Genomic DNA, 27,024 nt, shown 5'->3' on the forward strand with positions numbered 1-27,024 from the left:
AAATAAAATATGATTCTTGATTTAAGATGATAGCAGTCTAGTCAGGAAGGCCTTATCAAATCCCTACAATTCAGTGCAATAACTGCCTATAATTGAGAGAGCAGGTCTTTACTGTGAGGCTTAATAGGTGAGGGAAACTGTGAGAAAGTTCATTGGGGATGGAACCTATATATGAATGAGATTGGAGGAGTAGACCTAAATCTGATGCTAAGGGCCTTGGCCATTGGACCTCAGTAGTAGGAGGCATGGTCAGCCTTGTTTTATAGGAAAATTATTTCCACAGCTTTGCTGTGGCCTAAAAAGGAAAGGGGGATTCCCAGTGGAAGAAGAAATCAGTTATAATATTGTCAGAACCAGGCTTTAGTTAATCTTGCTGGGTTTAAAAGAGGAATGACAAGTCATGGGGAGTATTACAGGTGACAAATGATAACATGGTACTTGTTTCATATATGAAGGTGGTATTACATATTCCCCAACACTAATTCAAAACATTTATTTCTCCAGCTGTTTTTATAATATTTACTACTATAAATATTATTAAAATATATTTATTATTATAAATATTATAAAATATATCAGACTATAACATATAAATATAGTAATAATCTTTATTATCACTATAATGGACATGCCCTAATACACCCACACTCTTTCCCCAACTCCTATTATAACAGAGTAAGGCAGCTAATTTCTGGGATTTTTCAGTCTTAGAATATTCTATAGATGACATGTCCTTATCGACAATTCTCACAAATGATCTCAGTAATTGTTAACCACATGATAGCTAATATTTTCCCTAGCAACCTCTACCCAAATATGAAAGAAGTCTAAAAGAAATATTTACAGTGTATGTTCCCATGAGCAGAATTATGAGTGAACACTGATAATAATTTTAAACAAAACAGAAACATCATTGTCCCCAACTTGGTTGATGTTGATTATTCAAAGCTTGTCCCCATTTCTGCAGATGTGTCTCATTATTATGTATCTCAGTCATTCTCAACACCTGTGGGCACTTTCCATGTGCAATGAATCTGTGGGGGTAATTCTTTTAAAGGAGGTTAATAACATTAATCCCATTTCACAGATGGGAATACAAGCAACTGATTTATCATATTTTCTCAAGTCAGATAGTAAATCAGTGCCTCATTAACATTCATTAAAAATTTCATTCCATTCAATTTCAAACTAAGCTCCTTCCCTAAGGCACTTAATTAGTATCAAGAATTTTATGGCATCTGCTGCTCACTGATTCATATGTCAGTTGAGCCCAAATATTGTACCACTATGTTAGTGGTACAAGACCTGCCAGGAATGAAGAGTGGGTCAACTGAGGCAGCCTGTGGAAAGTAGATTAGAATGTATAGGGCTAGCCTTTAATAATAATAGTTAGCAATAGTGATATTTATGGAGGGCTCCACATGGGTAAGTACCTGTGTTGACCATATGATCTACTGTTTATAACTCATAGTGGCAACCTCAACCAGAGCCCATTTTTTAAATGAGGAAGCTAAGGATTAGAGAGTGACTTGTAAGGAAGGCAGCCAGTAAGCAGAAAGAGGATTTGGGACTAGACCATCTGAAGCCAAGAGTTCACGGTCTCAATCACTAAGCCAGTGGTTCTCAAATTTTAGTGTGCATCAGAATCATCTGGGAAACTTCTTAAAGCATAGGTGCTGGGCTCATTCCCAGAGTTGCTGATTGGGTAGGTGTGATGAGGAATCAAACATTTGCATTTTTAACCTGTCCCCAGGGGATGCTGAGGCTGATAGTCCAGCTACCACACAAAGAGAACCATTGCTCTAAGTGATGCTTAATGCCATCATCTTTGACTGTGTCCAACACACAGGAGGAAGCCATTCAAAGTTTTTGAGCCAGTGGTGACCTGGCCAGAGTCCTGCTTTTGAAAGATTAATCTGGCAGCTTTGTATAGGGTACTAGAGGACAGATGGCAGCGCAGGAGGTTCCCAGCTAAGACAAGTAGAAACAGAGAGGGGAATAGATGTTGAGAAATATTGGCTCAGTGGAGTGGAGAGAGGATTTGCTGATCGATTGAGGAGAAAGGGGTCATTGCAGGTGACTCTCAACTTTTTGGCCCAGGTGACTAGAAGAATTGTTGAGTCATTCATAGAAGTTGAGAGGACAGAAGGGAGCTCTACCTTCTTGTGTATTGTGTCTCGGGTTTCCACATAACTTCCTACCATTTGCTCCCTTTATTTATTGCTTTTATTTGTGAGAGTTTTACTGCATTTTCCTTCTTCTTCTCTACCTATGGGACTGATGTAGCCAAAGGCAACCACAGACATTTGCTCTCTGCTGAGAAGCTGTCCTTATTCTAGAGGATAAGTCTTCAACATCCCCCATCAATGCCTCCTTTCCGGCATGGCAGTGGAGTTAATGCTCTGCTCAAGGATCTTAGTGGAATCTGCTAATCACGACTAAGTTTATGGTTTCTGTGTTGAACCTGCAGCCTATCTGGGGAGCACACTGTCAGTGAAGGGGGCCTCATAGTCCATCATCAACAGCATTCAAAATAATATGTTTTTTAAGTTCAAAATTATTGTATTTTTTAAATCTCATGTTTAGCTTTTGTGAAATTTCATTTCCATAAATAAAGTATGGATTTTAAAACACTATTTACCAATATGCATCTTTGAGGAAATATTTAGTTTTCAATTTAAAACAAATTACTTTACCTAAACAGTGCAATATTTAAAAGTCCTTAAATTGATTTTTTTCTAAACTAAAATAATAAGGAAGCTAGAAAAATAGGAAAGAAAACTTCTGAACATCTCTTTGTAAAATAAATGGTTCTACAAAACAATCCTGCAGAATGTATCTTTAAAAGAACATTTGATGTAATACATGGAATTTTTCCTAAATAAAGGCAGAGATCCAGAAAGAGGATATATTATGGCTGAGATAAACCAAAGATTAACATTTATAATGTTCACCATTCTATTGTGAAATGTTTGTTATCTCTACCTGGATTATGAATGACAATTTGTTTTGTCCCCAAAATTTTCTGAACTAGGATCTCTAGTGTAAAAATATAACAGCATGACATTTAAATATACTTATAGAATTCACTTGCCTCATACTTTGCTGAAAAACTCGAGACCACTTCCCATGATTGCCACCATCTTTCTAGGTCTCTTCAAGCCCCCCTAAAACTTCCTTCTTTGGATTAGCAAATCATTGATAAGGACTCACTGTATTTCAGTCTTGGGGGATATAGTGGTCAAATGGACCCACAGAGCTGGTGAATAGGCTATTTCAGCAAAAAAAAACATGATACATTTTATATGAGGGGCACAAGATCAGATAATGAATGAATGAATGAATGAAGAAGTGAGTGAAGGATGTATTTCTACTTAAATATTAAGTGTTTAGAGCCTTGAGAATAAGTAAAAGTTTCTTTCAAAATCTGTGCTCTTCCATACATATGCCATTTCTGCTATGAATCTTAACTATTCCAAAGTCCAGAGTGATTATAAGTCTGTATCCACCTGTTGTTAATCTTCCAAAGAGGTAGCTGGATTCCAGACAGAGCCAAACATCCAGGTGAGGGAGATATATCAAGATCCTTCCAAACATAGGCGGCAGAAATTTATTATCACCTGCCTCAGCTCCTACCCTTCTCCCTTCCCGACTCTCCTGCTGAGAGTCACTGGCCAGGGGTTGTTCTTTCTTTCTTTCTTTCTTTCTTTCTTTCTTTCTTTCTTTCTTTCTTTCTTTCTTTCTTTCTTCCTTCCTTCCTTCCTTCCTTCCTTCCTTCCTTCCTTCCTTCCTTCCTTTCTTTCTTTCTTTCTTTCTTTCTTTCTTTCTTTCTTTCTTTCTTTCTTTCTAAATCTGGTTTAGCTGTATTGGAAACTTAGAACAGGTGAAGCATTCAGGCCCATGATGAATCGGGGCCAGACACAAATAGAAAGCTGTAGACTCAAGGGCTTCAAAGAGAGACATTTAGGGCAGTTCTGTGCTTGGAGCTGCTGCTTGCACTTGCTAACAGCCAGAATCCAAAGGAGGCAGCTGCTGCAAAAGCACATAAATAGAAGAAGCGTGTTCCCAGCGTTCCTATGGGAACCCACCGCAGTTCGGATTACCCGTTCCCTAGACATGGCTTCCTTTCAGCTGGGTGTCTTATATTAAAAGGGAGACCAAGGGGTACACTTCCAGAGTGGTGCTTGGGGGATATTTGTGGTTGGAGTTGCATGACTAATTCTCACAACACAGTATGGAAGGATTACTCCTGAGGATATTACACATTTTAAGAGTAGCATGAAAACGAAGGAAATCTGTCTTTTTTCTTCATGTTCCAAAAATATAAGTGGTTTATTTTTTTAGCCCCTAAAGTGTGTGTGTGTGCGTGTGTGTGTGTGTGTGTGTGTGTGTTAGAGAGACAGACAGAGTCAGAGAAAGAAATGTCTAAGGAGACAATCCAAGAATAACATTCATTTTATTCAAATATTCAAATAACATTGGAATATCAATTGTGTGGTTCAAATCTGGATTTAAATTGGTGTTTATACAGGTTCAAAATGAGTTGTCTTCTTACCTTAGCTCCGGACCTCAGTGGAAACTTTGACTGTAAAGGGAATTTAAGATTAGACTGGGAACACATAAAACCCAGCACTGCATGATCCAAAGCTTCAAGAGGTTCATGACCAGCAGCACGAATTTCTAACATCAAGTCCAGCTGTCCACTAGAGATGGAAAAATCCAAATTCCCACTGAGAGGGAAGAACCCCACGTGTCCCCTTCACTCCAGTGGATCACAGGGCTCTCTGTAACACAGGGACACTGCAGAGCAAGGAACAATGAGCCCCATGTGGGTTCCAGTCCTCCTCCTCCCTGTTCCTGGCCAGGTCATCCCCCTCAGGCAAATTACATGACCTTTGTGCCCTTCAGTTTCTTCATAATAACAATAATTCATCATCATCATAATACCCATCCCACCTGCCGGGAAGATTAAATGTTAAATTAATGTAAAATAGATATTCCAACACCTATGATTTAAAAAAAATACTTTTATAGACATTATCCTAACTGATACTGCTGTGAAACGTATGGCTTTGTAAGGATGAGTATTACAGAATTATGAGTGCCATAGTTGCGTCCTGCTATATTCACTGGGTTATGTATCTCAGAGGACAAAGGCGTTTCTCTCAAGCCATGGCTCCAAAGGCATGGGTGAATTTGGAATTCTTGCTCTCACTAGAGAAGGCTTTTTGAAAAAGTTTGACATATGGAAAGAGCCCACTGTGGCCAAGCCACAATTACAATCAAGTAATTTTGGCTGCAGTGTCCACAAAGCTCCAGTGGATTGTTCTATGTAAAAAACTTTAAAACATACAGTAACTATGTGGTAACTGGCCCCAGATAGTACTTGGAAGCACGTGGAAGAGCCTTGGGTATTTTAGCAGCCTGATCTCTGCCCCATTGAACTGGTGATGGGAACCGGCAGAGGGGATGTCGTGTGGACCTTCCGCTCATTCAATTATTTAATAAGTATTTTATTTAACACGGGCTATGGGCTGAGCACTGGGGGAGACAGCAAGTAAACAAAGCAATGATCAACAATGTCTGGCTCTTCCAACAGGAGGGGCAAAGCTTCTACACCTGGCACTGTGTGGACGCCAGGGCTGCTGCCTGCTCCCACTGGCTGTGGCCAGACCTGTGGTAGGACTAACTGGTGACTCACTGAGGGGCCTCCACAAAGCCATTTCTATTCAAAAATTGTACAAGAAAATGTATTATCAAAAAGCCACAATCTCTCTAGAAAGAAGCTCATAAAAGATTTCCCATTATTCTCAATCTGGAGGCTATGCGCATTCTTTAATTTAATAAATTCACTTGTTTAGCAAATACTTATCCAGATCTTACACTTCTAGGCTCTGTCATACAGCAGCAAATACACAAATAATCTCTGCCCTCACCGAGCTATTGTTCTAGTGGAGAAGAGTGATAGACTTTTTTAAAGTAAATTATGCAGTACATTAAAGCAAGGGTGTGGGATAAAGGAGCGCAGAAAGAGATGTGCTTTTTGCAATTTTAAACAGCATGGTCAGAGAAGGCCTCACCCAGAAGTAACATTTGAGCAAAGATGTAAACACAGTGAAGGAGAAAACCACAGGCCCCTGGGGGAGAACATTCCAGTTTGTGGGAGCAGTGAGCACCAGTTTCCCGAGGCGAGATGAAGCCTGTGAACTCGGGGAAAAGCCGCGAGACCAGAAGGAGCAAAGTGACCGTAGAGGAGAGGAATAGGAGACAAAGCGACAAAGCGGAGAAACCATGGGGGTGGGGCCAATTGTGAAGGAGGTGCAGGCCATGGGGAGGACCTGGGCATTTACTGAGGCCCAGGTGCTGCCACTGCAGGGAACTGAGCAGAGAAGCGACAGGATTAGGCTGCTTTCTGAAAGGATCATTCTACTTGTTGTACTCTACGGCACTGAGAGGAATGGTAGGCAATTAGTTTGCTCTTTAAACCTGCTTCCCTCTCATTCAATTATTTGATAAGTATTTTATTTAACATGGGCTGTGGGCTGAGCACTGGGGGAGGAAGCGAACAAAGCAGTGATCAACAATGTGATCAAGAACATCCTGAAGAGGGCAGCTAACCAAGTGTTGGGAAGAAGGAAGCTGCAAGATGAGTACCATTATTCAATGGAAAAAGAGAAAGGAAGAATGCTTTAGGCAGAAATGGTAATGAGAATGAGAGTAATATGTCTTGGGATTCTTTTACATCATTTTCATGTATATCATTGCACAATCCACCCCAAAATCCTACATATGTGATAGGTACTATTATTATCCTCCACTGTACAGAGAGGGAAAATGAGGCACAGGAAAGTTAAGTAACCTGGTCAAAAGCTACAACTGGGCAGTGCAGGTGCCAGTACTGGAAGCCTGACTCTGTCTGACTCAGACCTTGTGCTCCTAACCACTTGACAAACCTGCCCAGGGACCGGGGCTGAGAGATGAAGCTGGAGAAATGACCAGGACTGCAGTTCTACCAAATTCGTTATTTAAATGTATTGAGAACATATTCTGTGCCGGGCCTCAAATGCCAGGGCTACAGAGATAAATAACAAAGCATAGCTCCCATTCTGAAGGAATGTGCAGTCTGGTGTGCCACATGTCAAGGCTTAATAAATACCAAAGCAAAACTGACCATGGAGGCCCAGCAGTGCAGAGGCTCAGAGCACTTCTTACAGAACCCAGTCATGTTCCTGCCAACACAGAAGGCAGGAGCACTGGCCTGCTCAGCAGGAAATACCAACCCCTGGTGGCCCCAGGATTCAAAGAAGGACACAGCACGTCACAACAGAGTGGGTAGGAATGTATCCCCCCCACCCCCTGCCCTTTATTGGCAGGAGAAGAGTTTTTTCCATGAGAGCAAGGCACCTTAGCAACATAATACCATTTTGCTATTCAGGGTCTGACAGCAAAGAATACACAGAGGAGAAGGGGAAAGCTTTGGTGGTGTGTGATGAGGCAAAAGGTCCCAGAGGTTTGGCATACATGCACTTGTAACATTACAACAAACATTGCTGGTAATTTGTAACCTCCTTAGGGTTTTTCAAATGGTTTGTGAAGATCAATGTTCTGCATGTTCAAAGAGTTTAGGGAGTTTTCAACCTTCCCATCCAGACTGGCCTGTCATAAAGAACAAAAGAACATGGAATTTCTTGCAGGGATCTGAATTCACACAATGGAGCCTAGAGATGTAACATCATCAAAGATGGACTTTGAACTTTCATCGAATCGAAAGGAGAAACGAATATGTACTCCTTTATAGGTGCCTATCTAGTTGCTGCTTTTATCTTTAATCAATAAAATTGGACTTTTGATTTTCATTTATGTACCCACACAGTGGCCATTATTATAAAGTAGTAGTTAAAAGCTTGGGCTTAGATGGATCTGAGTTCAAATTCAAGTTCTACCATGTATAAGCCATGTGACCTTGGGCAAGTTAGTTGGGCTCTCCGAGCTTCAAATATCTCATTTATAGGATGAAAATAAGAATATATAGTGTTGCCGTGAGGATTAAGTGAGAATACAATTTGTGCATGTCTGATATACAGTAAACACTGAATAAATGTAAACTATGTATTTTTCTTTTTGCTGTTAGCACATTTTAGTCTTTATTATTCAACTTCTAGGAGAAACAAATTGAAAGGTGAGTGGAGATTCTACTTCCATTAAGATAGAATTGTCTGGCCCCAAAGTGGAAGGCCCCTTAGGGCAGAGCCCATATCCGGTTTACCTGATGCTCTAAAGGAGAGGTTGATAAACTATGGCCCATGGGCCAAATCCAACTCCCAGCCTGTTTTTTATTTTTTTATTTTAGTGGAATACAGCCTCACTCATTTGCTTACACATTGCCTATGTCTGCTTTTGTGCTACAACAGAAGAGTTGAATACTTACATCAGAGACCATACTATCTGCAAAGCCTAAAATATTCACTATCTGACCCTTTCCTGGAAAATTGTTCTCACCCCTGCTCTAGAAACATAAAACATCCATTCTTTCCAAGTCACATAGCTCTAAAACTGCACACATTGGAAACTCACCTCCCCATGGAAAAATATAAAGGCTACCTTCCAGGAGTCAACACATTTATTCTGACTAGTCAATGCCAGGGGCTGAGTGAGGTCCCAGAGAATACAAGGACTAATAAGGGTCCATTCCCATGAACAATCCAGAGTCCAGTTGTGGATCAGTTGAATACGCATCATGAGACAAGTTCTGTGCCAATGATGAGAGCGAATCGTTGGGTCAGCACTGAGGCCACAGTAGTTGCGTCTCCTTTTCCATGGGGCCGTCACTCTGACAGAAGAGGTGAAGTTTGAACAGAGACTCTCTCCACTGTACTCGGTTCCACTTTCCTATCTGTAAGACTGCCCGGAGAACCACTGGATGCATGATGAAGGCTATAACAGAGAATCATTCTCAGATTTCCCTGGCAATGATGTGGAAGGTGATATGAGCTGGACAGGGAATAGGAACTGGTAGACTTCTGCAGAGTTCACTGCTCTAATGTATGCAACAGTCATAGAATACAGCTTGTCCCTGAGAGTGGCTAAAGACATGGAAGGAGGTTGCTCTAGCCGGTTTGTTCAGTGGTTAGAGCATCAGTGCACAGACCAAAGAGTCTCAGTTTGATTCTCGGTAAAGCGCACATACCTGGTTGCAGGCTCTATCCCTGACCCTGGTCAGGGTGCGTGTAGGAGGCAACCAATCGATGTGTTTCTATCACATTGATGTTTCTCTCTCTCCCCCCTCCCTCTTCTCTCTAAAAAATCAATGGAAAAAAATGTCCTTGTGTGAGGATTAAAAAAACAAACAAAAGAAATGGAAAGAGGTTGACCAATAAATTATAGGTAAATAAACAAAGATAAACCTGAAGAAAGTTTCATCATTCATTTATTCAGTAATTTATTTAATACATATGTATTTGGTACCTAGTACATGACAATTAGTTTAATGCACTAGGGATCAAGGCACATTAATAAGCAAGATGGAAAGTTCCTGCTGTTATGCAACTGATATTCTAGTCGGGAGAGGCAGGCCATCTTAATTTAAGTTCCTCCAAAAACAAGGATTTGAGCGTAAATTGCTTTTTGGGGACATGATTTCAAAAGCATAGTAAGGAAAAAGAAGGAAGAAAAGTAAATAAGGGGTATGTTAATGAATAAGCCACTGCTATGGGTAACCCAGGCTTAACCTCATTTTGCAACCTCCAGGGGAATAGAACATGCCTTAGAATTGTCAAAGGAACATTAGCTCCCTCTGCCCTCCTTTAAGAATAGAGACACAGGAAACAATGAGGGTGTATAGAAACCGCTGAAGGTGACTTTTGAAGTAGTTCAGGTCTATAAACAGTACTGTATCTGCCTACACAGGTGACAAATGATGAATAAATATATAAGAAACCTGAGATGGTGATAAATGCTATCCGACAAGGCAAACAGGTTGGTGGGATAAACAGTGACTGAAAGGCAAGCTTAGATGAGGTGGGTAGAATGAAAAAAACAAGGAAGACCATGGAAAAAAGCACTCAGGAGAACTAAAAAGCAAGTGTACAGTTCATATGGCAGGAACAAAGAGAAGAAATAGAAGGAGAAGAAATAGAAGGTGAACAGAGGGTAGGAGGCAGGGGCAGAGTGGTACAGAATAAAGTCCCAGGTAGACAAGTAAGAAGCCAGACCACAACAGCTTTACCAACCCAGACAAAGCATTAGGATGTCGTTCTATACATGTTGACTGGTCACAGGGATTGTGAGCAGGGACATAACATGTTGTGATTAACATTTTGTTGTTGTTGTTAATACTCATCTGAGGATATTTTTTCCATTGATTCTTAGAGAGAGTGGAAGAGAGAGGGAGAGACAGAGAGAAACATCGATGTGAGAGAATCACATCAATCGGTTGCCTCCTGCAGGAGCCCTGACCAGGGCCTGGGCCGGGGAGCAACCTGCAACCAAGGTACATGCCCTTGTCCCAAATCGAACCCAGGACCCGTTAATCCGCAGGCAGACATTCTACCCACTGAGCCAAACTGGCTAGGACTGATTAACATTTTTAAAAGTTCATCCTTGTTGCTCTTCTCTCTTTCCTTCTCTTTTGTTCCTAAACAGTTTAGTCCACAAGCCATTAGGGCTGGGCAAGGTCAGCCTCTCCACGGGGGACAGAGAAGGATATCTGACTCTGAGGCAGGTGCAGAGAATATGCATGAGGATGGTGAGGACGGTGGATGGCAGCTACATGGCATGATGTGTTGGAGCCAGAGCTGGAAGAGGAAAGGGTCTCCACAGGGGCTTGGGGCTGTCCAGCCAAGGTTCTAGAATCCAGGTACAGCAAGGAACCTGAGCAGAATGAGAAACATTGCTCAGTGCTGAGTTCTGGAGCCCAAGAGAAGGGCAGTCAGGTGGGGAATAGACCAAAGAAGGGTGTCAGAACACAAGGGGGCAAGAAAGGCATCCACATATTGGAAACAGTGGGTATGGGATATTGGAGCCCACGTGGGGATAAAGGAGGTATCCGTGTGTGTGTGTTGAGGGGTGGGATTGTGATAGCAATGGAAGATTTGTACATTCAGAGGCATTGATTAAATAAGTAAATACATTAAGGAGTGTGGGAACCAGGTTTCTCACCATCACAGAAGAGACGTATAGATATGGGAAGGGAGAAAACTGGAATGGACCCTGTGATGTTGATTGGAATTGGAGATATGGGTATGAATTTATAATTTGGGAGGAGGGAGAGATCTAAAAATGTTTACACATGGATGTATATCCATGCATGTTGTCTAGCTTTGCCTACTTGACGAGAAGGCCTGGGAGCAGCAACACTTCAAACGGCAAAGAGCACACCAAGCACTTCTAAATTCTCCACCCAAAGGAAACAGTGTTTTGAAGAAATGGTAGATTCCAAGGTTGGAACAAGGAATGTACAAAACAAGTCAGGAACATCTTATGTGGGAAAGTAAAGAGGTTCTCAGAGAAAGATGGGTATATCTCAAAGGGAGAGCTGCTCGATTTCCTAGGTCTTTACACATACCTCTATGTAGCCCTACCCCTGTCCCCGGGAACCCTCTTCCCTGGGGACTCTTGCTTGTCCTTTTCCTATTTGTGGAAGGTACCTCTTAGAGCAAGTACCAGGTTCTCAGGCACTGAAATCCATCTGTACATGCTTACATCATGCTTACATCACTATCTACCCCAGAGAGTAGAATCCATGCCCATAATGCTCATATTTGTACCCTTAGCACTTAGCATAGCACCTGACATTGTGCTTGATAAACAACATTGGAGAGGGAAAGACAGATGAGGTTATAGGTGTAAATTTAGAAATCGTTTCTAGAGCCAACAGAGTTAAGTGGGGGAAGCAGGAGATTTGGACGCTGCGTGGCCTAGGTTTGAATTACAGCTGTGTGACCCTGGACAAGACTTAAACTCTCTGAGTCTGCTTTCCTTCACATGTAAAATGGGTTGTCAGGTGGGGCCAATGTAATAAAGTTTGTAAGGCACTTAGCGGGTACACAGAAGATTCTAGTTTCTTTTTCCCCCTTAAAAATAAGAATAAAATCCATCAAAGAAGACTAGAAATTCAGAACTCTGTTATATTCCTGACTTCACTGTAACCTTGATAGATGAACCTGGATACGTTATTTTACTTCACAAGGCTTCTTGGTAAAGTGAGATGTGGAAAAGTGAAGGAGTGAGGAGTGGGCTTTATGACAATCCTGCTACCAAGATCTCAGAGCTCTAAAATTGTAAATGCTTTCCTTTTTTTGGATGATGAGTACAAAAGGTAAAGGTTAAGAAAGATTTTGCGATATTTAAAGCATGTTCCTCAGTTTTAGCAGTCAAGGCATACGACATCCATCTTATGCTGGATCGTACCATTGACTCACTTATACCTGCTTAAAGTATAGGTAACTTGAGAAGTGGTGGTGGTGTTAAGCTACTGTTGAGCATATTAATAATTTATGAGCCATCAAGAAATTAACACACATTTTCAATTCTCACTACATTTTTCCTTATTCATAATTCTTTGCCTAATTGCTTTTTCCTTTAAAAATGGGGGAGCTGAGACCTTGGATGTTTGCCTAATGGTTCAAACACGGCCATGACCCATTGCCAAGTCTTTTAGTCCTTTTATAGCCTGGGGACATTTGCCATTGAAAGAAAGCTGATGGGTTTGATTTTCCTGAAAGAGATATTTTGTACTGAACTCTGACCCCATTAAATACTTTGGCCATTGCCCATTCACTGTAATGAGAGCAATAAATTTGTTTTAATTTAGGACATTATCAAGTAGGGAATATTGACAGAGACAAAATAATGTTTTGAAAACAGCCAGAATGAAATCATGAATAAATAAACATATTGAGCTTAGCTGATAAATTAACAAATGCTTATTCATAAGAGTCTGACTGGACTATTTCAAAGTTAGGCCAAAGGTGATCCCATTTCTAATGGAGTCTCTTTAGGCCAGAGAAAGGTGTGCTGCACAGAAAGACATTGCAAAGCCTCAGAAGGCATTTGTTCCTCTGACAGATCTGTTTTAAATAGATCTATTTATTTTCAGCTGAATGCCAAAGGGAACAGCCAGATGACTCTAGTAGCCTTTTCTATGACAAGGCATTTATTTTCCTTGTGTAAACACCTTTATTAGGGATCTCAGAGGGCTGTTTCTTCCACCTTTCTTTGTATTAGTTGTGTAGATATTAGTGTCAAAAAAACTGAAATTCTGGTTAGAATGTTACTTGTATATGTTTCCTTTTGAGTGAGAGAAATGACTCCTAACTTGGATATATTCCTCGTGAGGAAGGAGAAGGAAGGGGATAGGGTCATTGATACTCATGCTAATATTCTCATATAGGTAACATCATTATGACAGATGGCCAAAAGAAACAACAAACCACCCAGCATATTTACAAAGCTGTGAGGCCTTGAGTATGTTGCCTTATGCAAAGTCCAAATGGCTAAATCTTCCAGGTTACAGGTAGCCTGAGGGCTTTTCAGCTGCATACAAACTAATTGGGCCAACTTGAGTGAAAGAAGAATTTGCCTGAAGTCTTTAATCATACTGGTAACCTAACAGTTTTCTGTTCAACGTAGCCCAGGGCAGTGTTTAGGAGAAGGGGTCCATGCAAGATCAGCTCGGAAAAACTTACACGAGATCAAAAACACACACACTGAACTTTCTAAAAGAAAGTGTCTCGTGTTTTGGCACCACTGCACGGGGACAGGCAAGCTGATGTTGGACAGAAAGAAAGTAACATGTTTTATAAGATCTAGCAAAACATGAAAAAGCTGATCTGCTTTCTGATATGATGAGGAATGTTTCTCTGTGAGAAATTGAATGTCCATCTTCATATGCAAAAGGCCCAAAACTCTGTAACTTACCACTAAGTCAGTGAGCTCCCCATATGGTAACAGACCAATAGTTTGACATATGCTATGTATGATTAAATGTAGTGTGTTTAATAAAATAAACTGATGAACAAAAAAGATCCAGAGACATAAAAGCATGGAACAGACTGTCCAATCTCAAAGGAAGGCAGGGGTGGGTGGGTGAGTGGAAAAAGATTAACCAAAGGACTTGTACCCATGTATGCATAACCCATGGACACAGACAGTGGGGTGAAGGCCTGGGGCAGGAGGTGGGGGCAGGCTAGAAGGGGTTAATTGGGGGGAAAAGGGGACGTATGTAATACTTAAAGATAAAATTTTCTTTTTGAAATGTAGTGTGTTTTAGAAGAAAGAGCATGGACTAGAAATTTGAAGATCTTTTGTTCATGTTCTGGTTTGCCTCTTACTCTGTTATGCACATTATTCAAATTTTCTGAGCCCAACTTTCCACCTGCGTAGAATGGAGGTAAAATTAATGCCTTCCCAGACACCTCATTTTTACCTCATAAAGTAAAAATGTTTTAAGCTAATCAATAGAAAAGTATGTGCAAGCTATAAAGCCCTCTGCAAATCTAAGAAATTATTATTATTATATCATTATGATAGAAGTCAATGCTCCAAGTCTTTACTTTTTATGCAGTTGCTGTAATTTCACTCTTGCTTTCAAGCCATGCAGACTATATATATTCACTGTAATTCACCAAATCTAAGTCCCCAGCTCTGCAAAAACCACACTTGGACAAATGTGATAAAAATGGACTGTATGCCCATCTGAAGTCTTCTCTGGAATGCAATTCAGTCAGAAGCCATTATGGCACTAGCAAATATTCTGAGAATTCATGAAATCCCACAGCCAAAACCATGATTCATTGCTCCAATGCCAAAAGCATTTGGCAGGCTGTATTTGGAAGTCACAATACTGGCTACTTTTGAGGCTTGAAATGGGTCCAGGTGGACTCATTGTGGTACTGCCTGCTATCACCCTCTGGGGAGATGGCACCAGAAGTCCTCAGAGTCTCTTCTGACAGAATTTTCCTTCTTTCCTCTTGGGCCTTGGTTAACAACATACCTTTCTGGATTAACAGATAACAACATGTTTTAGGGTTTTTCCCCACCCCTCGGGCATTGCAACCTAAATATTCTACATGAATCTTATATAAAAACTTTGTGAAGCAGTCCGGATTTTTCAGTACCTAACATGCCATTTAAACCTCTAATGATGGATGTAAGTGAAAGTGACTTCTTCACACTTTTCTTAGGTTCATCCTCAATGGTGGTGTGGTTCTTCCTTTGAAACTGAGCATTAAAGGAGATCATTCTTTCAAGCAAATAGCACAGTTCAGTTACAGTTTCTTTCTTTTTTCTTTTCTTTTTTTTTTTTTAGTTTTTGTCATTTCAGTCTGATTTGCAGGAGGAAGTAAGGACAAAATAATCATGTATGATCACTCTACATTTCCTATAAGTCAAACGGAATACATATACACAAAAAGCCACAAACACCACATGAGTTGTAGTGGTAATGTGTGGCCAGGTATGCTGTGGCATGTGTGTGGGAATCAGGCATTAGCCCTGGCCAAATGTCACACACTTCAGAGAAGGAAGATAAAAATCTTTTGCCTGAGTCGGAGCTGTGAAATCTCACTCTGCCTTTCCAAAACATCAAAGCCGGTTTCACCAGTCTACGTGGTTCATGAAAACCTTTAAAGAACCATAGAATGTAAGGGATAGAGGGACCTGGGATGCCATGTCATCCGGGTGACCACTTACATCCTTCTTACAGCACCTGGGGCCATAAGATGCTCCAAACACGGTTTGAACACTTCCAGGGATTGGAAGTACTCCCTTCTAGAACAACCCAATCTGTGTCTGGACCATTCTATTTTTAGGAAATGGGCTATTTTGTTTTAACTATAACCAATGTCTAAGGCTCAGCTTAACCCTGTGGGTAATGTCACCTACTTGAAGTGTGTACCAGTTCTGCATGTCAGCCAGTGACAATCCAGTCTAACCATTTGTTGGCCTGGCACAACTCTCCCTTCTTAGTTACAAAGTGATCAGTGGAAAGTCTGTCCAGGGTCTGTGAAAATCTGGATGTATGTTCTAGCCTATGGATTTCCCCCTTTAAATGTATCCCCACCCAAAAGAAATAAAGCAAATCTAACATGACATCTTTATTCTTACTAAACCCATGATGGCATCTAGTAATTTGTTTAAGTGTACAGAAAAACTCTGTTTTAATATTTATTTTTTTTCTGAAGTTTTGTCTACAATGTACAGTAACCCACTAGTTTAGATTATAGACTCTGCCTTACTCCTGCTTTGAAGAATTGAAGCCAGATTTGGGGCATATTCTATCTTCTAGCCTTTTTCCCATGCTTCATAGCTCTTCCGTAGTTTACATTTACTTCTCATTGGATACTTTTTGCCTAATGTGCTTGCCATGAGCATCATTTTCTCTGCATTCATTTCAGCCAAAATAGCCTCACAATTTCATTTTTAACACCCTCCTTGTCTTTGGTCAGGGTGCATAGTTCATTCACAGACCATGGGACTATTTGCAAACGTGCTAGTTTGTGCTGACAAGCCATGGCCTAAATGGCATGCACACATGAATGTACAAATCGCATATGTGGACTTGGGTGAGAACTATCCTAAGTAACAGACAGTCTGCTGGGTAGTCTACACCTATAAAGCATGGACTGAGAAGCAAGAAATATGTTTTCAATTTTGGTTCTGTTCTTCATTCTAGATAAATTATTCATTTCCTAGTGCAACTTTGTAGGAGACAATGGCTGATGATTATGCTGATCTTTACATATACATCACAGAACTTATATGAACTGTTTAGCCTAAAATGACTGAAACATTTTTAGCACTAAAATAAGATATAGCAATATGATGTGATAGTATGCAAAAGGTAACCTAAGGACCATATTATTCACTTTGAGAGAGAAAATTTCATTCCATTCTCACAAAAAGTATACCTGAAATGACCCATATAATATTATATATTATTCACATATATGCCTTTATATGATATACAGTATCCTTTTAGCATAAAGAAGTCTACCTAGTTGAATATTAATACTGAAACACTGCAAAATTGAGTGCCTTTCTTACCTGCCATTAGTTCACATTGACTTTCATTGAATTCATGGTGCAGCTGCATCCCTGGAAATGCTTATTTTCACTGACCACAACTTCAGCAAAGAGGGGTCCTGCTGTTTCTGTTTAAACTCTGGGCTTCTGTGAAACTTCTGCTGACATCGGGATGCACATGGGTGGAGGACAACTAGTTTCATTGATCAGAGTCTGGTTTCTTCTGCTTTGTTTGACTTGGGCATGCTTAGCTTCCATCTGTCTGTCATCCTGTAACAGCATCCAGAGCCCGAGTATGTGGTATCTCTTGGGCAGGAAGGTTAAGTCCCCTGGCACAAATTGCATTCAGCAACTGAATAAATAAGGCAGCTTGAAGATGGGCTTTTATTCATAGGAAACCAGATAGCCTTTTTGATGATAAAATATTTATTCTCTATTATCTTGTTGTTGCTAAGACTACTGTGCATAGCACATTTCTTAAAAGGAACTAGGGTGCTAAAGAGGTTATAGGTATTAGTAGAGTATTTTTTATTTTAAAAAATATCCTGAATGACATTCTATTGCCCAGAATTGAGTGTAGTTTGCCATTTAAAGTGGATTGAGATCACAGCATGTCCCACTTTAAGTCAATACTTTTTATTCTTCCTTTTAATCATTGCTTTCCTCTAAGAAACAGCATCTTTCCTTTATAACTTAAGAAAGTGAGGCCAGCCTGGCCGGTGTGGCTCAGCAGTTGAATGTCGACCCAGGAACCAAAAGGTCACCAGTTCAATTCCCAGTCAGGGCACATGCTTGAATTACCGGCTCCATCCCCAGTACGGGTGCATGTAAGAAGCAGTCTATTTATGATGTTCCTCTCTCATTGATGCTTCTATCTCTCTATCCCTCTACCTTCCTCTCTCTCTAAAAATCAATAAAAACATATTCAAAAAATAAAGGAAAGTGAGGCCAACCCTGGCTGGTGTGGCTCAGTTCGTTGGGCATGGTCTTGTGCACTGAAAGGTTGCTGGTTCAATTCCTAGTCAGGGCACATGCCCAGGTTTCAGGCTTGATCCCCATAGTGGGTGTGCAGGAGGTAGGAAGTATGAGGAGGTAGAGGATGGATATTTCGAGGTACTACTCTCACATCAATGTTTCTCTCTCCCCCTCCCTTCCTCTCTCTCTAAATATCAATTTAAAAAATCTTTAAAAAAAAAGAAAAAGTGAGGCCAAACATGGAGTTATTTGTAAAACAATAAGTGAATTAATTGTGGAAATTTAGAGAAATCTAACTTCTCTGAGTGAACATTTGGCAATAACATTATTTAACATACTTGTATGATTTTAACTATTTATAAAGAACCAGCTAAGCCCTGTGGGAGATCCAAAGGTCTTAGATAGGACCTCAGCCCCTCAAGAGTATCTGCTTAGTGGGGTTCACTAGCACCCCATGCAGATCATTCTTCACCACGGCAGGCTCTGATAAGCACTGTGAAAGGAATGCAAAGAGCTAGAGGGCGTGGGGTTCAGACTGGGGGTTCCCAAGAGGACTTTGAGGATATGCTGTCTTTGAGTTGGACCGTGATGAATAATCAAAGTAGATAACATTTATTGAGTGCTTACTAAATGCCAGCACTGTTCAAAGGACTTCAAACTTATTAACTCTTTTCATTCTCATGATGAACCTTTTAAGTCTTGTATTCCCATCTTATAGTTGCTTACATGAGGCATAGAGCAGTTAAATGAATTTGTCAAAGGCCATAGAGCTAGTAAGTGATGGAGTCAGAATTCAAATTCAAGGAGTCTGGCACCAGAATGCTCATCTTCACCACAACATCACACTGCTCCCTGTCAGGGATAAAAAAAATACATCACCAGGTAGATTCAATTATGGGAGCAGCTCAGCTACCGCGTGCAGTAGGGAAAATTCAGGAATGTTTGCAAAGTCCACATCCCATTAGTGTGGCTTGAATTTAGGAAAAGGCGGCAGGGGTGGTGGGGGGTGTGTGTATAATGCAAGATACACACAAGGAGGATTGGATTTCAGAGGAATTTGAACATTAGCCTGAGGAACTACAGTGGGGGAAGGTGTGTGCATGGTAAGATTTTTGTCACAGGAAAACCTTGTGAAGGGGAGGATTGAGTGACTGAAGAGAAGGACATCACTTAGGGATCTATTAGTTAATTAAATCTTTCAAAAACTATTTTTTTTCATGTCTTCTATGTTCCAGGCACTATTCAGAGTATTGAATACGTAGCAGAAAATAGGGAGACAAGGTAGACAAGGCTTCCAATCTCATTTTATAAAAGAATATGGACAGTATGTAAATAAATGGATAAATAAGCAAGATAATTTTATGGAATTCTGAAAGAAAGAAATGAGTTGATGTGATGTGATGGAAAGTGACAAAAGGCAGAGGATGGCCACTTTGAAACGGTGGTCAGGGAAGACCTCTCTGAGGAGGTGACATTCCAACCGAGGCCTGGATGGCAGAGGAGCCAGGCATGGGCGAAGGCAGGACAAAGGTCCAGCCAAACAGGATTTGGGTTCATCTAGCATTCCAAGCAGAGTCAATGCAAAAGCTCTGGATTGAGACGGAGCTTGGAGAGTTGATGGGACAGAAAGGATGCCCAAAAGAAGTGCTTAGCACAAGCTGGGGAGTGGCGTACCTGCAGAGGCCTTGGCGAGGAGGGTAAAGCATTTGCATTGTATTCTAAATGAACTGGGAAGCCAACGAAAGGTTTTCAGTAGGCAATAGCTTCATCTGTTGTATATTTTGAAAAGGTCACTCTGCATAGTGCACAGAGATGGATTTTAAGGGGACAGGAGTTAAAGCAAGAAGATCAATTAGGAGCCAAATTGCAGAAGTCCAGACAAGAAAGAGATTATATGGCCTAGACCTTGAGGGAAGAGAGAGGTGGATAGATTAAGGTTACATTTTGGAGGCAGAGCTAAAACGTTTTGACTTAGGTGAGAGATGTGAGAAAAAGAAAGGTACCAAGGATGATCCCAAAAAATTTTGGCTTAAGTAACTGAATGATGCAGTGGCAGGAATTGAGATGGAGAGAAGTAGCTTGGGGACAGGATATTAAAACTTCTGCTGTGGACATTGTGAGGGTAGTCCTGGAGATAACTGTGCAGCTTATTTGAGAATGCTGAAATGTGGATGAGACAGATATCTAAGCAACTGACCGATGAGATGAAATATTAGTGTGAGGGTTTTGATAACTTTAGGTTTTGAGTCTGAAGAAGTGGGAAGGTGGCAATGCCATAAATCAAAATGATAAAAGGGTAAGAGGAGTGTAGAGAAAAGAAGGATTAATAAAGGCCAGGAATCTGGAAGAAATTCCCTTTTGAATAGTGGATCAGCACACATGCTTTGGAATATGAGAAACTTGGGTTTGATTTCTACATGAGTCATTTATCAAACCTGTGTGTTATTCAATTGCTCCATCCTCAGTTTTCTAATCTATAAAAGGAGAGAAATGATTTGATAATGCTAAGATAATGATAAAGATTAAATGAGATTATGTATGTATGTAAATGATTAGTACATAGGAAGCACGCGGCATATATTATTGTCACGCTCTTTTAATTGCCACCATAACAATAATAATACCTTCTGGGATGTATTTGATTTATATTGGTTATTACTAAGATAGTAATGTTGTGGTTATTAGTTTCTTTAAAGTAAGTCTTGCAAGCATATTAACCCAGATTTTAGATTCAGTGATCCTTTTTGTTATATTTAATTATTAAAACAAACTCAAAATTATTTAGGTACTTATCCCATCTAAATAAACTGAGGGTCAGAAAGGGTGACATGCCCAAGGTTACAGCTGGGAATTCTAGCCTACCTGGAGAAGCCAGGGCTCACACTAGATCTGACTTACTCCAAATACAGTAGCCCTCCTTCCCTCTTTTTTTTTTAAATATATTTTATTGATTTTTTACAGAGAGGAAGGGAGAGAGATAGAGAGTTAGAAACATCGATGAGAGATAAACATCGACCAGCTGCCTCCTGCACATCTCCCACTGGGGATATGCCCGAAACCCAGGTACATGCCCTTGACCAGAATCGAACCTGGGACCTTTCAGTCCGCAGGCCGACGCTCTATCCACTGAGCCAAACCAGTTTCGGTCCCTCCTTCCCTCTTATCCACAGGAGATACATTCCAAGATCCTCCATGGATGCCTGAAATCATAGATAGTACCAAACCCTACATATACTATGTGTTTTTCCTATGTATCCATACTTATGATAACATTTACACTATTCTTGCACTTTGGGGCTATTTCAGTAAAACAGGTGTTACTTGAGACAAATACTGGGATACTGCGACAGTAGGTCTAATAACCAAGATGGCTACTAAGTGGATAAGGAGAGGGTAGCATATATTGTATTACTGAGGAATTCTACTCCAAGTCATATTCCTTGGGTAAGTGGTTATACTGGACAAATGGATGATTCAATTTAAGATTCATAGATTGTTTATTTCTGGAATTTTTCATTTAATATTTTTATACTGTGTTTGACCATGGGTCACTGCAACCATGGGAAGCAAAATCATGTACGGTGTATGGGGGGACCACTGAAATTCTGAACCCTCCCCTGAATTGGTAAAAAACACATTTGTTTCAGTTTGCCAGTTCTCTGGGATCTATGCTGAATGAAAAAAAATCTGTTTTATAAAAATGTTCTTAGCAAACCACCACCATGGTTTTCACAGTGTGAAACAGTGCATCTCCTTGAATTTTCCAGTGCTGGACAGCGTTCCCCTCAGGGCCCGTCTTTGGAGGAGATGAAGAGAAACCTTCAGTTCTCACCTGTTGACAAATATGGTAAGAGTACACATTCTTCAGACTAATTAAGGAAACTGCCCAGGAAGGTGATATCTATTTGATAACGAGGTGGGAAATTTCTATTTTGTAATAACTAGAAATGAAGGTCGCTTTTAAAATATTACAAAAGTGCAAAGTTTGATCTTGAAGTTGTATAATTCTACATTTACCTTTGAGTTTAATAATGTGTGAGAGTGTGTGTGTACATACATGTGTAAGTGTGTGTGCAAGTATATGGGAGCATGTGTGCACATGGGAAAATGTACAACCCTTCTTAGGAAAATCATCTCCTGCATCCCGTGACATTTCAAACACACCGTGTTGCCACTTGACCGAGTCCATGCCTCTAAGCCACACATCACAGAGATGTAGGGAGGGAAGGAAAAAACAAGAGAGATGAGTTTCTACACTTACAGCATATGTTTGGGGAGTGCTTCCCCTTTAACAAGCACCCAAGGGTAAAAGGTACACCCAGCCGTTTCCTCCAAAAGGTGGAGAGGAAGGAAGGGCCTCACTGATGAGATCCATTTTGCACAGGACTGCTTTAAAAGGAATTAATAAAGCTCGTTGAAATCGTTAACACAGTGCTATGCAGGCCCCTGAAGCCAGAGGGTCGCCCTTATCATCAGCTGCCGTATGAACGTGCTGGGCCCCTGATGTCCTTTTTCCAATCTTTAAGCCTGAGAGGCTCTGCATTATTTGGAACGTTAGCTCAGCGGGCTCATTTATTCATGCGAACTTCCTCTGACAATACGGAGGACTGAAAAAAAATGTATGTCAGTTAAAGAGATCAGGTTTATTCCAAGCACTGGGTTTGGGGAAGAATAAGTTGGATGGCGTGTTCCCAGTGTTGTGATCTAGATGGCAATCGAGTCCCGAGGCCCTCAGCTTCGGGATCCTCACCATCTGCAGAGTATCGCTACCTCAGGCATTGGGAAGCTTTTAAGACACAGAGGGGAGAATTATTCCGGATAGATGCAGACAAACTATGTGGGAACACATTCAAGGAAAGAAACGTTGTGCTTCTGCTCCCAACACATGCACAGAAGGCAACTGAGTGCTTTTTATCATCAATTTTACTACACAATTGGCCAGTCCAGTAACAGGGGAGATGTTCTCTGAGTGTTACATGTTTGATAGATATAATATCATGTTCTCAAACTTTTACAGATGGGACTGTACAACCACAGATATATAGGGCACCCCATGAAATGTACGCTTTGACCAGGAGTCTTTCCTTTCATGATAGAGTTTCAAGATGAAGCATCTCTTTGATTCAACGATCTGTTTCTTAAAGGAAGAAGACTTGGAGTAGAATTCCGCAAGATGGAGAAATACGACAAAGGGATGCAATAGTACAAAAGTTGCATTTTTCTATGCCTATCTGTGCCAAGAGTAAAAGAAAACATGAGGGTATTTAGATGGAGTGGGAGCCCCAGTAGACAAAGAAGATATATTTACTGCCCTCCCCTAGAAACATCAGACTGTGCAAGGAAGAACCCTTTAATTGCCCTCCATTTCTACTTCATAAACCCGCTGTGGTATAACAGCAACTTTATGAACTGTTTCTTCTCCCCCGCCCCACACCCCAAAGAGCAGGGCTAGAGTTCACCCTAAAGTAACAGAACATGTGCAGACATGGTTCAGTCTTTTCCTAAAGCCTGTGGTCAGATTTCACTTGGGTGCCCCTTATGCTGAGTGGCTACCCAAGAGCAGCAAATTTGTCCTTCAACTCTGGCAATGACAGCTTCAGTAATAAGTGAAGACACCCATGCCCTGCTGATTTCGCTACCCCTCCCTGGAGGAGAGCCTGCCCACGCTGGAGGGAGGTGCGCTCACCATCAGATTTCCATCGGAGTGATGTGGGGAGAGAGGCATGGACCATTGCAAGGCAGTAAAATCCCTTGTGGTACATCAGAAGGTTGATGACAGTAATAAAAGGATTACGACCTTATTAATACAGCTATCTATGCCCGAATGCAGTCACAGTTTCAGGCTGGACAAAAAGAATATTTTTGCTCCAGGGTGTCGATTTTGTTCGAGTCCACCCAGAATTAGGACTCAGGAATGTGTGTCTTGCCTCCCCTCATCTCAGCCGGGGCCAGCCCCACTGAAGGCCGGTCCGCAGCAGCAGCAGCAGCAGCTATGTCTTTCCTCACAGGAGAGTTTATATGCTGCCTAAGAGATTCTGACGGAGATCTTTCTTATGAAAATAAATGCGCCTATCCAGCTGCATATTGCTAGACGTCTTGATGCAAATGTAGATGGCTGAGTCCTGAAAACTCTGCTATCAAAGGGGAGCGAAAGCAGCAATAGGTATTGACAAATGTGCCCATTTCCCCAGAAGCAATGAATAGCTTCCTCGCTAGGAATGCAAAGGTAACTGCTTCCCTGCCTTGCCCTGAGTCCTCTAGCATAGAGGCCAGATCCTGAGCCACTAGCTCATGGTCTGGACACACCCAGGGCTATTGCTTCCGTGAGCATCAAATGCCACTGGTTTTTAGACCTAAGCATTAACATCCACTTAAAAATTGGGCTCCTAGCCCTGCCTGTTTAGCTCCATGGTGGAGCATCAACCTATGAACCAGAGGTCACGGTTCAATTCTGGTCCGGTCCGGGTACATGCCTGGGTTGCAGGCTCCATCCCCAGTAGGGGGCATGCAGAAGGCAACCGATCAATTATTCTCTTTCATCATTGAGATTTTTATCTCTCTCTCTCTCTCTCTCTCTCTCTCTCTCTCTGTCTGTCTCTCTCTCTCTCTCTTTCTCTCTCCCTTCCTCTTTGAAATCAATAAAAACATATATATTTAAAAAAAGAAAAAACAAAAAAATTTTGGGCTCTTAGGTAGGAAAACACAAACCAGAGCCAACCTACTCCAGAGAATGGCTCTTTCCTTTATCCCTACTGCCATCTCCACCTTCCCTTTTTAGCCATAGTGTTTTAGTGCTCACTCTGAATCAGACCCTGTACTGATTGACTTATGTGCCTTACCAACCTTATGAGTAAGTACTACTCTTTCTCCCATTTACAGATAAAGACATGGAGACTTAGAAAGGTTAAGTTGACAAACATCCCAGAACCAGTAAATAGGGAAGCCATTGTTTAAACCCAGACTTGCCTGCCATGGAAGCCCATGTTTTTAGCCACCATGATACACCATCTTTCTGAACTGTACCCTTCTTTATTCCAAACTCAACATGCCACCTTGCCAGCTTGGACCCAAGCAGACAGCTATCATTATGTTCCTCTGGTCTCAGCTCTCTGTTTTTATTTTAAAATTTGCTTTTGTTTACAACTGCTTGCCAGCAACCCTTGTCTGGACTCTGTATCCATGAACCAGGAGAAACTGCCTGGCAGTTGTGCATGGCACTGGGTGAGGCTGGTGGAGAATAATGGGGAGATGGACTCAAAGGCCAATAACAGCTGAACTTCTTTTCTCACACAGGCTACGTGTCCGATCCCATGAGCCCGATGCATTTGTATTCTTGCCGGAATAGTGGCAGCTTTGAGGACAGCAGCTGACAACATTCTGCATAGACCTAAGGAGAGTGTTTCCCCCAGACAGACACAGCAGTTTCAAGCATTGCAGACTTGCTTCCAAATAGAATATTTTACCCTCTAAAATCTCCTTAAATTTGCTTGTTTACACCAGTCCTATTTAATTCCCTACCACAAGCTGGGCTTTGGATCCATAGCCAAGGAATGAAATGCAAAAGAACCAAGACAGAATGTACTTGAAGAATTGGTTTTAATTTTGCAAGTGAAAAAACAAATGTGTGTTGTTACTTGGAGATGGGGCCTAAATCTGTGGTGGGCACAATTATGTTTTCCTAGACTGAATTATGTAGACTGGTGTTTGAGAGGCATGGGTTTGATTTCTTAGAATATTGTTTATTTTCTTATCTCGTTATGTTACTTTTAGTGTCCAGCTTGGTGATTAAAGGTTCTTTGGTGGCATATAAAATTGGTTCAGAAGTGTGTTTCATTCCAACAAGACTGGTACTAAGTATACCTTCTTTTAGACATATTGGTAGAAAAAAAGCCATGACCTTCAGATAAAGAAACTTGCATAAATATAACACAGCTATTTAGCCCCGTTTTCTACATCTTCCCAAGTTCTCTGTGCTCTTCTTGGTCAACCTGTTGCCGTCAGGAGCAAGGTGTCATAAATGCAGTTGGTACAATCATGAGACTGGCCCCCAAATGCAAACCTGCCATTCACAGAGTCTGACTGACATAGTGCATGGGGAGGGGATCTGAGGTACCCGTTGCCTTCAGAAAATGAGAACTCTGCCCTCCATGCTTCTTTCAACCAGAAGACAGAACTGCTTCCGCCAAACAAAATAGTTTTGCCATTGAAATACAGACTTGGAAAAATAACAGGGAGGAAACCTTAAAAATTCAGTGTGTTGAGTACTGCTTTTAATATACATTTGCCAATGATACATCTAATAAGATTAGTGAAGGAAGATTGGGTGTCCTCTAAACCAAGGTTTCTAGATCTCAGCATGATTGACATTGTGGAGGGGATCATCCTTTGTGGGCTCTTCTATGCACTGTGGGATGTTTAATGGCTTTCTGGCCTCTACCCCACCCAGATTCCAGTAACAGCTCCCTTAAAGTGCAACCACCAAAACTGTCTCCAGATGATTCTAAACGTGCCCTATGGGACAAAATTGTCCCAGTTTGGGAACCACTGCCCTAAATCCTGAGAGGACAACTAGGGGCCTGAAAAGCAATACAGAACCTGACTCTGGCTGCATCTAGTCAAATCTGCCTTTTCCTTCTCCTGACTAATATGGGCTCATTTACAAATGGAACTGAATAGAAGTGCTGATGGTTCCTTCCTGGTGTGTGGCAAGTTCCTTCATCCTCCCCTCCACCAATTAGAAAACAGGTTTCTGCCCAGCCGGTGTGGCTCAGTGGTTGAGTGTTGACCTATGAAACAGGAGGTCATGGTTTGATTCCTGATCAGGGCACATGCCCAGGTTGTGGGCTCGATCCCCAGTAGGGGATGTGCAGGAGTCAGCTGACCAATGATTCTCTTTCATCACTGATGTTTCTCTCTCCCTTCTACTCTGAAATTAATAAAAATATATTTAAAAAAAGAAAATAGGTTTTTTGAGGGCCATTTCTATCAGAATAGTAATTCTGCCTCTAAATCCCTCTAAGCCGTTTC

At 41.2% G+C, this 27,024-nt stretch overlaps 1 protein-coding gene across 2 annotated transcripts in view; it reads left to right on the forward strand.

Moving 5' to 3' along the window:
* LOC118676383 (serine/threonine-protein kinase TNNI3K) overlaps positions 1 to 25,797 on the forward strand; it is a 313,120-nt gene extending 287,323 nt beyond the window's left edge. For both annotated transcript variants that reach the window (XM_036350223.1, XM_036350224.1), the window contains 2 exons: positions 21,765 to 21,844; positions 25,291 to 25,797. In XM_036350223.1, coding sequence (XP_036206116.1) covers positions 21,765 to 21,844; positions 25,291 to 25,367 — 157 coding nt within the window. In that variant the 3' untranslated portion in view covers positions 25,368 to 25,797. The remainder of the gene's footprint in view (positions 1 to 21,764; positions 21,845 to 25,290) is intronic.
* Positions 25,798 to 27,024: the final 1,227 nt, after the last annotated feature.

Source organism: Myotis myotis, unplaced genomic scaffold (assembly GCF_014108235.1).
Source record: "Myotis myotis isolate mMyoMyo1 unplaced genomic scaffold, mMyoMyo1.p scaffold_m19_p_2, whole genome shotgun sequence".
In the NCBI taxonomy this organism is placed as follows: Eukaryota; Metazoa; Chordata; class Mammalia; order Chiroptera; family Vespertilionidae; genus Myotis; species Myotis myotis.